Here is a 13,110-nt window from a genome sequence, read left to right on the forward strand (position 1 = left end):
GGCATTCTGAAATGCTGGTTCTTAACCAAGTAGGCAATTTAGTTCTCTTAAGTCAGGCAAGTTGGGGATGAGGAGTCAATGGCGTGAAGTTCAAGGCAAGACTGGCCAGATACAGGAAGCTCTGAGTCTGCGCACAAAGATAGCCAATTTTGTTGAGTCAGACAATTGGATCCTTGTTTCTGTTACAATTGATCTAATAGAGGATGTGGAAAACAGTTGTCTGAGATGAGAGAAGTGAAAATGCATTGCAATATGTTAAGAGAAAGGGGGAGGGAAGGAAGGAAGGAGGGAGGGAGGGAGAGAGGGAAGGAAGGAAGGGAAGGAAGGAAGGGAAGGGAGGGAGGGAGGGAGGGAAGGAAGGAAGGAAGGAAGGAAGGAAGGAAGGAAGGAAGGAAGGAAGGAAGGAAGGAAGGAAGGAAGGAAGGAAGGAAAGGAAAGAAGGAAGGAAAGGAAGGAAGGAAGATTTAAAAGTAAGGCTGTTTTTCCTATGAAACAGTATAAATATTCAGACCACATTGATCTGTGACATCAAGCCATGGATTCCTAGAGATTTTCCAGGAAGAAAGTCCACTTTGATTCCTCATATGCATAATTTAAATTATAAATGAACTCCACTTGCTAGCAGTTTTAGTTTAGCTGCAACATACAAGCAGGTCTTTCCTTGTTCACTATATCTTGTTATGATTAGCTTTATTTTTTCCTCTTTGAAATGATGTAATATGCATTTATATATATAGCATGTGTGTGTGTGTGTGTGTGTGTGTGTGTATAATCATCTGATAATCTATTCCATGAGCTGATACACATGTTGAAAAAATGGAAATTTATATAGGCTGTACAGAAAAAAATCTAAGTGAAGTGTGTCCTAAACATCAGATTTAATTGTATTCCATTTTGCCCTGAAGTGTCAATCTGATTTTGCTTCTTATCAAAATATCTAGCCTAGCCCTAGATATCAGTCTAGCCCAACTTGACTACTCCAGATAGATTGGAATACAACTCCTGTAAATTTCAGCCAGCACGGTCAATCCACCTGGAGGCCAAGGGATTTGCAAGGCTGGGGCATAACATTAAAATAATGGCACCAGATAATTTATAGCCATCTGGATGACTTCTATGGATCATACATCCCACACTACATTTGACTGCTGGTTAGTTGGCCAGCTTACCTTTTTCCTGGTTAGATTTACTCTCTACTTGCATTTGTCTCTTCAGCTCAGTGGAATCTGATTAGAAAAAAAGATAAAAGAAATGCAAGATTATAAGATGGCATGGGGTGCTTCCAAAGAGAGAGAGCACCATTCCCTAAAGCCTTCCTTCCATGGCCAGATTTTCTTTTTTAGCAGATTTTGCAGGGGGAGGAAGGAGGGAAGGAAGGAAGGAAGGAAGGAAGGAAGGAAGGAAGGAGGGAGGGAGGGAGGAGGGAGGGAAGGAGGGAAGGAGGGAAGGAAGGAAGGAAGGAGGGAAGGAAGGAGGGAGGGAGGGAAGGAAGGAAGGAAGGAAGGAAGGAAGGAGGGAGGGAAGGAAGGAAGGAGGGAAGGAAGGAAGGAAGGAAGGAAGGAGGGAAGGAAGGAGGGAAGGAAGGAAGGAGGGAGGGAAGGAAGGAAGGAAGGAAGGAAGGAAGGAAGGAAGGAAGGAAGGAAGGAAGGAAGGAAGGAAGGAGGGAGGGAAGGAAGGAGGGAAGGAGGGAAGGAAGGAAGGAAGGAAGGAAGGAAGGAAGGAAGGAAGGAAGGAAGGAAGGAAGGAAGGAAGGAAGGAAGGAAGGAAAAGGGCAAAGAAACAGCAAGAACCCAAAAGTGGTCAAGGCTTCTAGTACTTGGGCCCCACCTCTGCTTTCCATTCACTGGTGGAATCCCTGGAAGTTATCTAACTAAAATAACTTCACCACTGAGGATTTTAACAACTTTCCTCAACATCTTTTCTCAACTTTCAGGATAATTAAAAAAAAAAAAAGTTTTATGGGTGAGAAAGATGAACCAAGTGATTTTCTTTGATATGCTCTTCCTGGGGGCCTGAAAGAAGGAGGAGTTGTCATGTCTTGGTTATTTGTACGCTCCTTAAACCACCCAACCAGTGGGAGGAGAACATCGATCGTTTTAATACTAATTTAAAAAAAGGGGGCCGAGCTTAACAGTTACAGAAAGCAGGTGCTGTCCAACTCCCTCAGTTACTAGCGCTGCCTCCGTCGCCACCGACGCTCTTCTTCTCCCCTCCCGCCCTCATCCCGAGACGCCCCTTGGGGAGGGGGTGTTTAAGAAGCCTCCTGCCTCCCCTCATCTCCCGGCTGCATCTTCCTTTCCTGCGCCCTGTTTTACCTCAGACGAACATGCAGAAGACGGCGATCTTGCTATGGGGCTTGCTGCTGCTTTCCGGGGTGAGTGGACCGTGCCAGCAGAGAACCAGCCGGGGACCGACGGAGCGTGACACGCTGGGAGGCATTAGGGAACGGGTGGGAGAATGGAGGGCACGCGACCCCGCTTTTCCGCGCCAGCGCCGCTCCATCTCGAAGAAGGCAAAATTGGGACGGGGGCAAGTTCGCGGCTTTTTTTCTTTTTTTCCGGAGTGGGTGGGTGGGTAAGGAGAGGGAAACCTGGACCGGTGAATATCAGGATGTTGTCTAAGATGATTTGGGGTGGAAGAGGGTATTTAGGGCGCAGGAAAAGGGGGCCTAGGCGGTCACGGCTGTCCACGGGGCATGGGAAGGCGTGGGAAGGTTGGGATGCGCTCGCGTACGTCACGAGTGAACCTTCGCGAGAGCAGAAGGTATCAGTCGAGGCATCAGCCTGGCATGGGGAGAAGATTTGGAGTGAACTTTTGATGTGCTCCAGTCCGGTATAATGATGACATGGTAACGATGGTGTTGTCAGACTGAACTGTGCAGATTGAATAACAAATACAAACTGTGCAGACTGTGTAGACCGAGTGGGTAATTCTTAGAGCTATAGAGGGGACAGCGCTGGAGCCCGCGCTCTCGCCCTCTCCGCCTACCACACCTTGCTTCTGATGGTTGGGATTCCCCCAGAACAGAAATCCGCGCGGGAGAGGAAGACGTGAAGAAGGAATCTGGGGACGGCGATTAGAGTCTTGAGTGGGGGCGGAATGTGGCAAAAGGCTTCCCCGATCCGGAGAGCGGGTGTGGCGCTTCTGCGAGTGGGCTCTCCCATCCAGCTCCTTTCTTTGTGGCTCTCAGCGGAAGCGGGGTGGAAGCGCCCCGGTTGGAAAGCGAAAGAGCTAATTTGGGATTCTGAGACTCAGGCAATGAAAAAAGTCCTACCTCTGAAGTCCTACCTTCTGATTCCACTTTCCTTCTTTTGGATTCTCAGAAGAGTAAAGAGATAGGGGATAAAGGAGGAACATTTTCACACGGCTTCAGAAATGATTGGTCGCTTTCTCTTCGTGCAGAGTAAGCACTTTAGCACTTTAGCATATCTTATGGCAGAAGAACGGGATGCGGGTGGATGAAGGGGCGGGTATCCAGATCAGCACAAATCCAGCAGCAAAACTTCAAAAGGCTACCAAATTCCCACCGATTTTTCCTCCCAGAAAACGAAGGTGGGGAGAAGAGGATCACCTTCCTTTCACATCTCTTCTGGGAAGGAAATTAGGCTGAAAGGCAAAGATTCGTTGAAGGATGTTCGCTCTTTTTAAATGCTAATAGAACCTGCAGGGACACATTTTTATACTGAAAACGAGCTCCTGGGGAAAGATTTAACACTTGTCCTTTCACAATTATTTTTTTAATGGCTAACTTTCTCTCTCTCCCTAGATATTTATTCCCAGGAATAAATATTTCCGCCCAAGAAATAACAGCTTTGATTCCATCGATATGTAACTTTATACTATAGCTTTGAAAGACAGGCTAGAAAAAGCAGCAAGCCCCTTTGACTTTGCTCAGAAGTCTCTCTCTTGAAGTGACTGCAAAGAGGGCATAAAGAAGGTTCTCATTTATCCTTTATAATCATTTGCTCAAGGGGAAGTCCTTCGAGTGAAAGCCTTCTTGTAACTATGATTTACGGATACATTTATACATCATGCTGAAATATCAATATACCCCCAAGTACTTTGCAGGTTCAGTGGAAAAAACAATTTGGAATTCTATCCCAAAGAACCTCATGTTTAAGAGAAAAGGTGGCATGGAGACAGGGAACAAGTGATACATATAATGGAATCTAATGCGTTGTGTTTAGGTCCTGTAATTTAAAGTGTAGCTGGGGAAGGATTATGCATGGCTCTATAGAAAAAGTGATGAGCAATGAGGCGCTCAGAGAGAAGTCATGTCCTCAAGATCACGAGTTCGCCCTGAAGGTTACAGTCCTCAAACACAGCAGACTTCTACCAACATTTACTGTAAGGCTTTTGTTGATGCAATGCTTTTAATGTGCCATTCATAAAACACATCAAAGCATAAGTGTTCTGGGTTTGTCAAGCATGCTTATGTGCAAAACATCTCCAGGTTCAAACCGACTAAGCTTTACCTGGTTTGCAAGTGCTCGGCCTTAAGTTCTCATGGCTAACAGAGTATCCAAACACAACTGGTCTGAAGTTATCCCCCAAAGGGGAAAAGTGTTATGAGCATTGTAGTAAACCCAGAGTTTATATATGAAAAGTAGATGGCAATAGAGGTGGAGAGAGCCTCAGGCATATAAGTGAGGAAAGGAGGGTGTGGTTTCTCAGCCCTAGCAACCCAGTTTTTAAAATGAGTCTACAATCTCTTCTACCTGTTTCCTCGGGCAATTTCCAACAGAGGAATATGTTTCCCTCAGTGCTGAGCATAATCTTTGAAGGTGCCCTTCTGCCTGTTTGCGAATGTGAATGGGGAGGGAGAAAAGTAGGGGAAGAGCTCATCTGTAACTGGGATTGCAACACCAGTTCCTTGGGATCCTGGAGCCTCACAAGACTCCAGAATCAGTGCCATGTTGTCATGCTGTTTTATTTTCTTTTAGTTAGCAAAAGACTTCCTTCCTTCCTTCCTTCCTTCCTTCCTTCCTTCCTTCCTTCCTTCCTTCCTTCCTTCCTTCTCTCTCTCCCTTCCTCCCTCCCTTCCACACTCAAGAGGGGTAAATTGGAAAGTAACCAAAGGTGGTATTCAACAGGTTCTGACCAGTTCTGGAGAACCAGTCGCAGAAATTTTGAGTAGTTTGGAGAACCGGCAAATACCACCTCTGACTGGAGATTTTACAGTATCCTTCCCCTGCCACTCCCACCAAGCCACGCCCACAGAACCGGTAGTAAAAACAATTGAATCCCATCACTGAAAGTAATCCCCCCAGTAGTGAATATATTCTTAATTCTGGCAGGGCTTCTGTATAGCAGAGTCAATAAAATGTGTATCCGCTTAGGGATGGTCTTGCAATTAGAAGGATGAGTCGGCTGCCTGAAGTAGATGCCAAAGGGCAAGGAGTGGTTGTAAGGGATTGAAGGCATAGCTGTGTGTGCTGCAATCTGCTGCCCTCGACTTGGTAAACCAGCTGGCTGCTTTTAGGTGTCATGGAAGATGCTGTCCCATTGCCAACCCCAAATAAGATTTGACTGCGAAACCAATTGGTTTTTGATGTGGAAAGGAGGAGTGCTCTATAGGCTTGCAATGATGCCCAAAAGATTGAGAGGAGAGAGGGAGGGAGGGAGAGAAAGAGAGAGGGAAAGAGAGGGAGGGAGGGAGGTTTAGAAAATAAGAAGTAAATGTTCTAAGACTGAAAACACTTCAAGCATCAAAAATACAGCCCAAGCAATTCAATTAAAATGTTCCAAAACATGTTTATTCCTAAGTTTGATGAAGCGAAGAGAAGGGAGAAATCTGATGTGCACAGTTTCCAGAAAGCGCCTTCTGCCAGAGGGGGCTTTGGTGCTATTGTGTTGCTAAAAAGAGAAACAGCAATACTGAATAGTGATCATCTGGCTTTTCAAAGGGGCATGGAGGCCTCTGTGTTATTCAGGCCATTGCTTGAGAGTCATTGTTCTTTGAACAGAAATTGGGTGGGGCAGAGGGTGTAGAATATATAAGGTTCTGATGAAGAGAAGTTATAACCAGGTGAAGATGGAACAAGATGGGAAAGAAATCGGTTACATCCATGGAATGCCTACCTCAGACACCCATGAAGCTGTGAAAAAGGCCATACATAATTCAGTGGTACAGGTCATGTTTTGCATTTAAAAGATCTCATTAATGCCTGGCTTGAATGCTGAGTTAGCAGAGGTTATGAAATCTTCTGGTCTGAGATCATGCAGGGCTAAATCTTATTAGGATAGGTCAAAGATTAAAAACATTGGCTGGCTGGTCCCCTAGTATTTTGTGATAGGAAACACACTCAAAGTGAAACTTATATTTTAGCATTACTTTTTTTTAAAAAATTGTTGATTATTTTCCAAATCAATACACATTTAAAGAAAAAGAAAAGTAATAGGTAACTAAGGAAAATACAGAAAAGGAGGAAAAAAGTATAAAGGAGCAACTTCTGATCTTTTTTACAGCAATGATATATGCATTTATGTTTTATCCTTTCTCTAAGATTGTATCATGGCATCTTTCTTTCTATGTTCTACTCTCTGTAATTCTCAAACCCATAAATCACTAATTTACTTCCCCCACAGTATTTTCAGTAAAAAGTCCCACAATACGTTTTTAGTCACTAAAAATAATGGTTTTTGCCTTTAATTAAACAAGTCAATTTTGCCATCTGTACAAATTCTCTCATTTTTACCAACCATTCCTCTGTTGTGGATACTTCAGAGTTTTTCAATCTTTGTGCATATAATAAATTTGCTGCAGTTACCATGTGCAAAAACAATTTTTCATAAGTCTTTTTCTTTCCATCTGTCCATTAGTTCCAGCAAAAAAATTATAGTTTCATTAAGATTTAGGTCTGCCCAGGTGTGTGACACACCTTTCCACTTTGTATAATTATCCAATTTTTTGATGCCCTGAACCTCTTAAAATATGCTAGGTGACCACAAGAATGCAATACTGAGAACAAAACTAAAAGGGAACTGTATTGTCCATATGAAAGAAAGTTAAAAATAACCTGTTAGAAAATCATATAGTATATTTATTAAGCCAATGCAAACATCATTTTTTGTAAACAATTAAGTCTTTTTTTTTTTTGTTCTCTGAATTAAACTATTAAACAGTCAACATTAGAGTCTGAATCAGATCTTGCCATGGGAATGAAGAGCAAATCTTTCTGAGGAAGCATTTTATAAGGGCATCAGTATGTCTACACATCTAAAGAGATTGCTTGCTATCTGATTAATTGGAATCTTCTAGGGCTGTAGGTGAGAATGGACAGCTGAAAAATGGTTTTGGAAGAAAGCAATGGCAAACTAGTCATGTATATGCCAATGTATAATTTCTAGAAACCAAGCACTGCTTGAAGACAGTTTCCCTTTAAAACATATAACAAGTCTGACTATTGATCTATCTGATCTGCTACAATCAACAACGTCTACCCAGCTACCATTCCCTTAACCTATAAACCGTGCTTCAAGTACTCCAACAGGTGATTTGTCCAGCCTGCTCTTATTGATTTTGAGGGAGGCCCCTGTGCATTTCCAAATAAAAAGATGAAGGCACTGTTTTGCACAAAATGTACATGTCCTAATTTTAAACTTACCTATAAAAAATTTAGACGTAGAAGTTATATCTATAGTTTGACTGGACAAGCAATGTATATTACTGAAGTAGGAAAGGCCATTACTAGATGTCAGGTGGAGGGCTAGATTCAAAGGGCCATATGAAAGAAAGTTGAAAAGCTCATTAGAAAGTTATGTGGTATATTTATTAAGCCAACACAGAGGTCATTTTAAAAAATAACAATTAGACTAGAATTCATTATTGGCCAAGTGTGATTGGACACACAAGGAATGTGTATCCGGTGAGAATCTCTCAGTGTACATACAAGCAACAAGTGGTAAATCATGATCATAATTATATAGCAATAGCACTTAGACTTATATACTGCTTCATAGTGCTTTAAAACCCAAGCGTTTTACATATTGCCACAGCAATCTGTGTCCTTATTTTACCAACCTTGGAAAGATGGAAGACTGAGTCCAACCTTTGATTCTGGTGAGAATCAAATTGCTGGCAGTTAGCAGAATTAGCCTGCAATACTGCATTCTAATACTGCATCACCACAACTCCTGTTAAATGCCTGTTCTTTGAGGGCTAACCGCTGAGGTGCAATTTTAAAGTCAATTTTAAGATCACTTTTAAAATGAAGGGTTGCGGGTTGAAGTATTCTTAGAATAGAAAATACCCTCAAATGGAAGCCAGTCCTTTGGTAGCACCTTATGTATCCTAAAGGGACATTTGTTTTCAAGATCTTAGCCTATGAATTAAGCCAGGGTGTTTTCTTAGTTAAGTGCTGAGGATCAAGCTCATAAGTTCTTGCACCCAAATCTTTGCTGCCACATAGTCTCATCCCCATCTTGTCCTCTCAAAGGCTATGAAATAGGTTAGACTGGGATCAGTGAGTTCTGTAGCTGAAGGAGTATCAACAAGTTCTCTCCAGCCTTAGTCTGATAATCCAGCCTTTCCCAACCTGGCCCTGTCCAGATGCTCTCTGAGAATTCTGCAAGGTACAGCTAATCCAAAACAGCTTGGGATAAATATCTTTCTTTTAAACTATTTTACACACTCACTGTCATTAGAGTAACTGTCTGGTACCTACTTGCTCTCACTTTTACATGGCAGGATTGCCAACTTTGATAATGCATCAATCCCCCAAAAGAAACAGCTCACAGAGATCCTGAATTGATTGATGGCACCTTAGAGGCTCATTGATTACCTGTGCCAGGAAGAGCTTATTCCACTGCAGTCAGGCATTGAAGAGGATTCATGTCCCTATAATTTTCAGGACCTGCAGTCAATGGATGGAGAAAGAACCAAAGTAACACGGATTTAGAGAGCAGGCTTACTAGTTACATTTTTCCAGCTGCCTAATGCATTATTTAAAATATTCTTCAGGGCAAAGAAGTGAAAAAACAACAATAATAACAAATTGCTATGGTGGATCAATTTAGACAAGGAAAAGAATTGTGATCAAAGTAAGGAACACCTATTGTTTCTCTTATTCTTCTTTTATTTTTCTTATATGTACCCATTTCATGTATTCACAACTATGTATACACTTATACTTATTATCTTGTAAACAATTGGCAAATCAAATAAATAAATAAATAAATAAATAAATAAATAAATAAATAAATAAATAAATAAATAAATAAATAAATAAATAAATAAATAAATAAATAAATAAATAAATAAATAAATAAAGTGCATTTTTGTGGTGTGAGTACAGTGACCCGGAAATCAGAAAGCTGTAACCCCCACCAGACAAACACAAGATAAAGAATCAATACAGCTTGCTCTGCCATTAAGGATTTGGAAGAGCGTGAAAAAATCACAGCAGCTGTAATATTTCAACAAATTGTCTTTAAAGAATCAATAAAGAATAAACTGACCTACAAAGCTTTACTGGCTTGCAAACCTACTTTAAGGTGAGTAGGAGGAGAAGTTAAAATGAGAGATAGAGACAAATGGCCTTTTCAAATTCTCCGCCACATTTGCTGGCAAAGAAATTGGCTGAATGAATTTCTCCAAAGGATAGAGGCAATTTTCCAACCATTTCTCAAGGTTAGTATTTCCCATTAATGGCAGGAGTACTGCTAGTGAAGTAGCCTCATGGGGTACTGCTTTGTATTGCGTGTAATACATGTGTGTATGACTTAATGGAATTAGAAAGGCTGTGCACATCTGGAGAGACGAGTATGAAATACAATGAATACAATGAAATACAAAATATTCATATATATTCTTTGGCTATCTTGTCACTCAGCAAATGGAACATCACACCCCACCCATAAGGATGTCTTTGGAATTCTTTTGTCCTTTGAAGTATCTGCTGTGGCAAATTCTCTTTCATCAAATTTGAATGGGAATGTAAAATTTCTCCATGTGGCATTCATTAGATTCTCCTCCATAAAACAGCTCAAATAGCTTTTGTTTATGCTTATTACTCACAGAGCACATTTAATAATTTGCTCTTGTGGCATATTTTTACAATCTGTGTTCGGATAAATTTCGATCGAGCAAGGTCATGCTTGTATTCCCTTTACAGATAAGGAAACTGAGGACGAAAGAGAGTGTCCTATAATAAATTGGTATTATAGGTAGGACTTTTTTCATTGCCTGAGAAATTGAATGGGGCAAATAATTATACTACTTAGTCCAAATGAGTCATCATAAGACCAGATTTGTGAGTAAGGAATATATTTGGTATTTGTAGGGCAAATACCATATGAATGGTAACATCAATAGAGTAGAGTAGAGTAGAGTAGAGTAGAGTAGAGTAGAGTAGAATAGAATAGAATAGAATAGAATAGAATAGAATAGAATAGAATTCTTTATTGGCCAAGTGTGATTGGAATTTGTCTTTGCAAATGCTCTCAGTGTATATAAAAGAAAAAATACATTCGTCAAGAATCATAAGCTACAACACTTAATAATAGTCACAGAGCACAATAAGCAATCAAATCATACTAGGAAACAGTCAATAAAAATTGTTGGGATCGATATGGCATTTATAGTGGAAGATCCCCTGGAAACGACACCCATTTTGATGAAAGAAATGAACAATATGGAAAGGTGGCAGGGTTAAAAATTAATAAAGAAAAAACAAAAGTGATAACAAAAAACTGTACAAATGAACAAAAGGAAGAACTAGCAAAGAGATTAGGGATACAGGTGGTAAATAAAGTAAAATATCTGGGGATAGGGCTGACAGCTAGGTGCTCATCAATTAAAAAATATAATTATGATATATTAACAATTCAAATATTTAAAGACTTAGATAATTGTGCTAAATTACAAATATCTTTGTTAGGCTGTATTGCAATAGTAAAAATGAAAATTTTGCCAAAACATTATCTTGTCCCAGGTAATCTTATATTTTCAAAATACCTAGGATAAGGAGCTAAACACTACAAAGGCTTCCATACAAAGTTTCTTTATTGGATTATATCAGGCATCCTCAAGGTATAACTCACAGTTATGCTGAGATTCATCTAATGTCCAATCTTTGCATTGTCGTCTTCATAGTGTGAAAAGATAGTTATCTTCATCCCATAATGATACAGCAAGGGGAGACTCCAGCACGTTGTTGGGTCCAGGTAAGAATGACCCAAACTCCCCCCAACCCAATCAGAGGTCAATTCAGTGACCAATCAGGATTACAGATGTGACCACATGACATGAACTACATCTCTCATGAGGCATTAACTACATTTCCCATGAGGCATTCCCTTAAGGGGACAGCTCTCATTCCCAAACTAACTATATACTGTTTAACCAGCACAAATATCATGTAGCCTTGGCGTTTACTCCTGTGGAGTGGTTTAATCATATCATGTCTTCATCATTAAGTAGATCTTTTCTTTTTCTACAATAATCATAAAATCAAAAATGTTCTGTAATTTAACAGTTTTTGAAATAACATGTTTTTAGAGGTAACTACTCAAAATTGAATTGTTCTGTAATGTAAGAATTTTTGAAATAATATCCTTTTAGAGGCAACTACTCAATGCAAGATCCACAATGAAGAAACAAAGACACCATCATTAACCAGTTAGTCTCTACATACAGGTAATCCTTGCTTAGTGACTGCTTTATTAAAGGCATTTTGTTAAAAGGCAAAAGATTTTATAAACTGAGTTCACTTTGCCAGATTCATACAGTGGCTTGATTGATACAGAGCTACAAACTGGTTAATTGGAAAAAGATGCCTCCAGATATCTTCTGGTGTTTAGGACTGCATTCTTTGTTTATAAATTTAGATTCCTGTCCAACCCATTCACCATCCTTCACACTTAGCTCAGCTATCTTGCTGCTAGCTGGTTTATTCAAATGCACTGTGTTGTCACAAAGCGTAGTAAAAGATTGATGTTAAGAGGTATGTGCAGAATGCCCTGTCCTGTTGAATAAACCATCTTCAAAATTGATACAGCAAACAAGTTACAAAGCTTTATTCCTCCAATCTCAACAACAAACAATGCTGCTGATATCAGTCAAATCAACATACATAGAAGAGAAAATTTACCTCATCTGAAGCAAATCTCAATTCCTTTTTTTAAGCAGTGCTTTAAGCAACCTGGGTTCTCTAGTGCCCAACACCCCTAATCAGTATGGTGATTATATGTAGTGTAGTATATAGTGATGAATGGTGGGACTTTTAGAACAAAGTCATTGGTCAGGATACCAGGTATCCCTTTTTCCATTCATAAACTGAGAACACTTCTAAGTCAAAGTAAAGCAGTTTGGAAATTTAACTTTATCTCCCCAGTTCCTTGTATTCCATTGCATACACATACAAACAAAACATGAATCCAACTTAAAAGCAATTAAAGGATCTTCAAATTTCATTCTTCCGACTTCCTTCCATTTTGTTCCACCTGTCAGAATGTTTTATCAGACTAATAACTATGTCAACAAGAGTCATGCTAATAGTAAACACATTTGGATTAATCTAATGAAGAACATGTGCCCTTACCCAAGAATACCAATATGGGGACAGAAAAGAAGGAAATTCTGGTGTTTCTAGAAAACACTGAAGGTGAAGTGTAATTCAAGATGCTAGATTCAACTTCGCTTCCTCCTCATTATTATTATTTTTAATTAACATGGGAGTTAAATTTTCCACATCATTGAAAATGTGGATTTTCATTTTTGAATGTGTCATGCTTGGGGTAGTCTTGGCATTAACACAGTCAGCTATGCTTCTAGAATTTAACCAGCTGGAGTTAAATTGCTGGAGTCTTTTTTTCAGTGGAAGAAACAACTCTGAAAAAAATATGGAAATGGTAGAATGTCTTTACTTGTTATTAAAAAATCCAAGTAAAATCTGGCCTTTTATAACAAAAAATCTTATGGAATCACATTTTTTTAAAAAAATCAATGCACAATTAACTATTAAAGTAGCAAAAGAAATAAACTATAAAGGACTGAATGAGAGATCAAATTTAATCATACAGAGTTGGAATAAAATCAATAGGATGAGTTAATATATATTTAAAAAAAAAACATTGATTTCATAAATCCTTCCAACTCTGTTAATCTGT

General features: G+C 39.6%; 1 protein-coding gene across 1 annotated transcript in view; it reads left to right on the forward strand.

The window, feature by feature from the left end:
* The first annotated feature begins 2,123 nt into the window (after positions 1-2,123).
* The window catches only part of NGFR (nerve growth factor receptor), a 73,781-nt gene continuing 62,794 nt past the window's right edge, over positions 2,124-13,110 (forward strand). The window contains exon 1 of the mRNA XM_087945900.1: positions 2,124-2,374. Coding sequence (XP_087802026.1) covers positions 2,327-2,374 — 48 coding nt within the window. The 5' untranslated portion in view covers positions 2,124-2,326. The remainder of the gene's footprint in view (positions 2,375-13,110) is intronic.

Source organism: Notechis scutatus, chromosome Z (genome assembly GCF_049901735.1).
Source record: "Notechis scutatus isolate UNSWTSFEM ecotype Mainland chromosome Z, rNotScu1.2, whole genome shotgun sequence".
In the NCBI taxonomy this organism is placed as follows: domain Eukaryota; kingdom Metazoa; phylum Chordata; class Lepidosauria; order Squamata; family Elapidae; genus Notechis; species Notechis scutatus.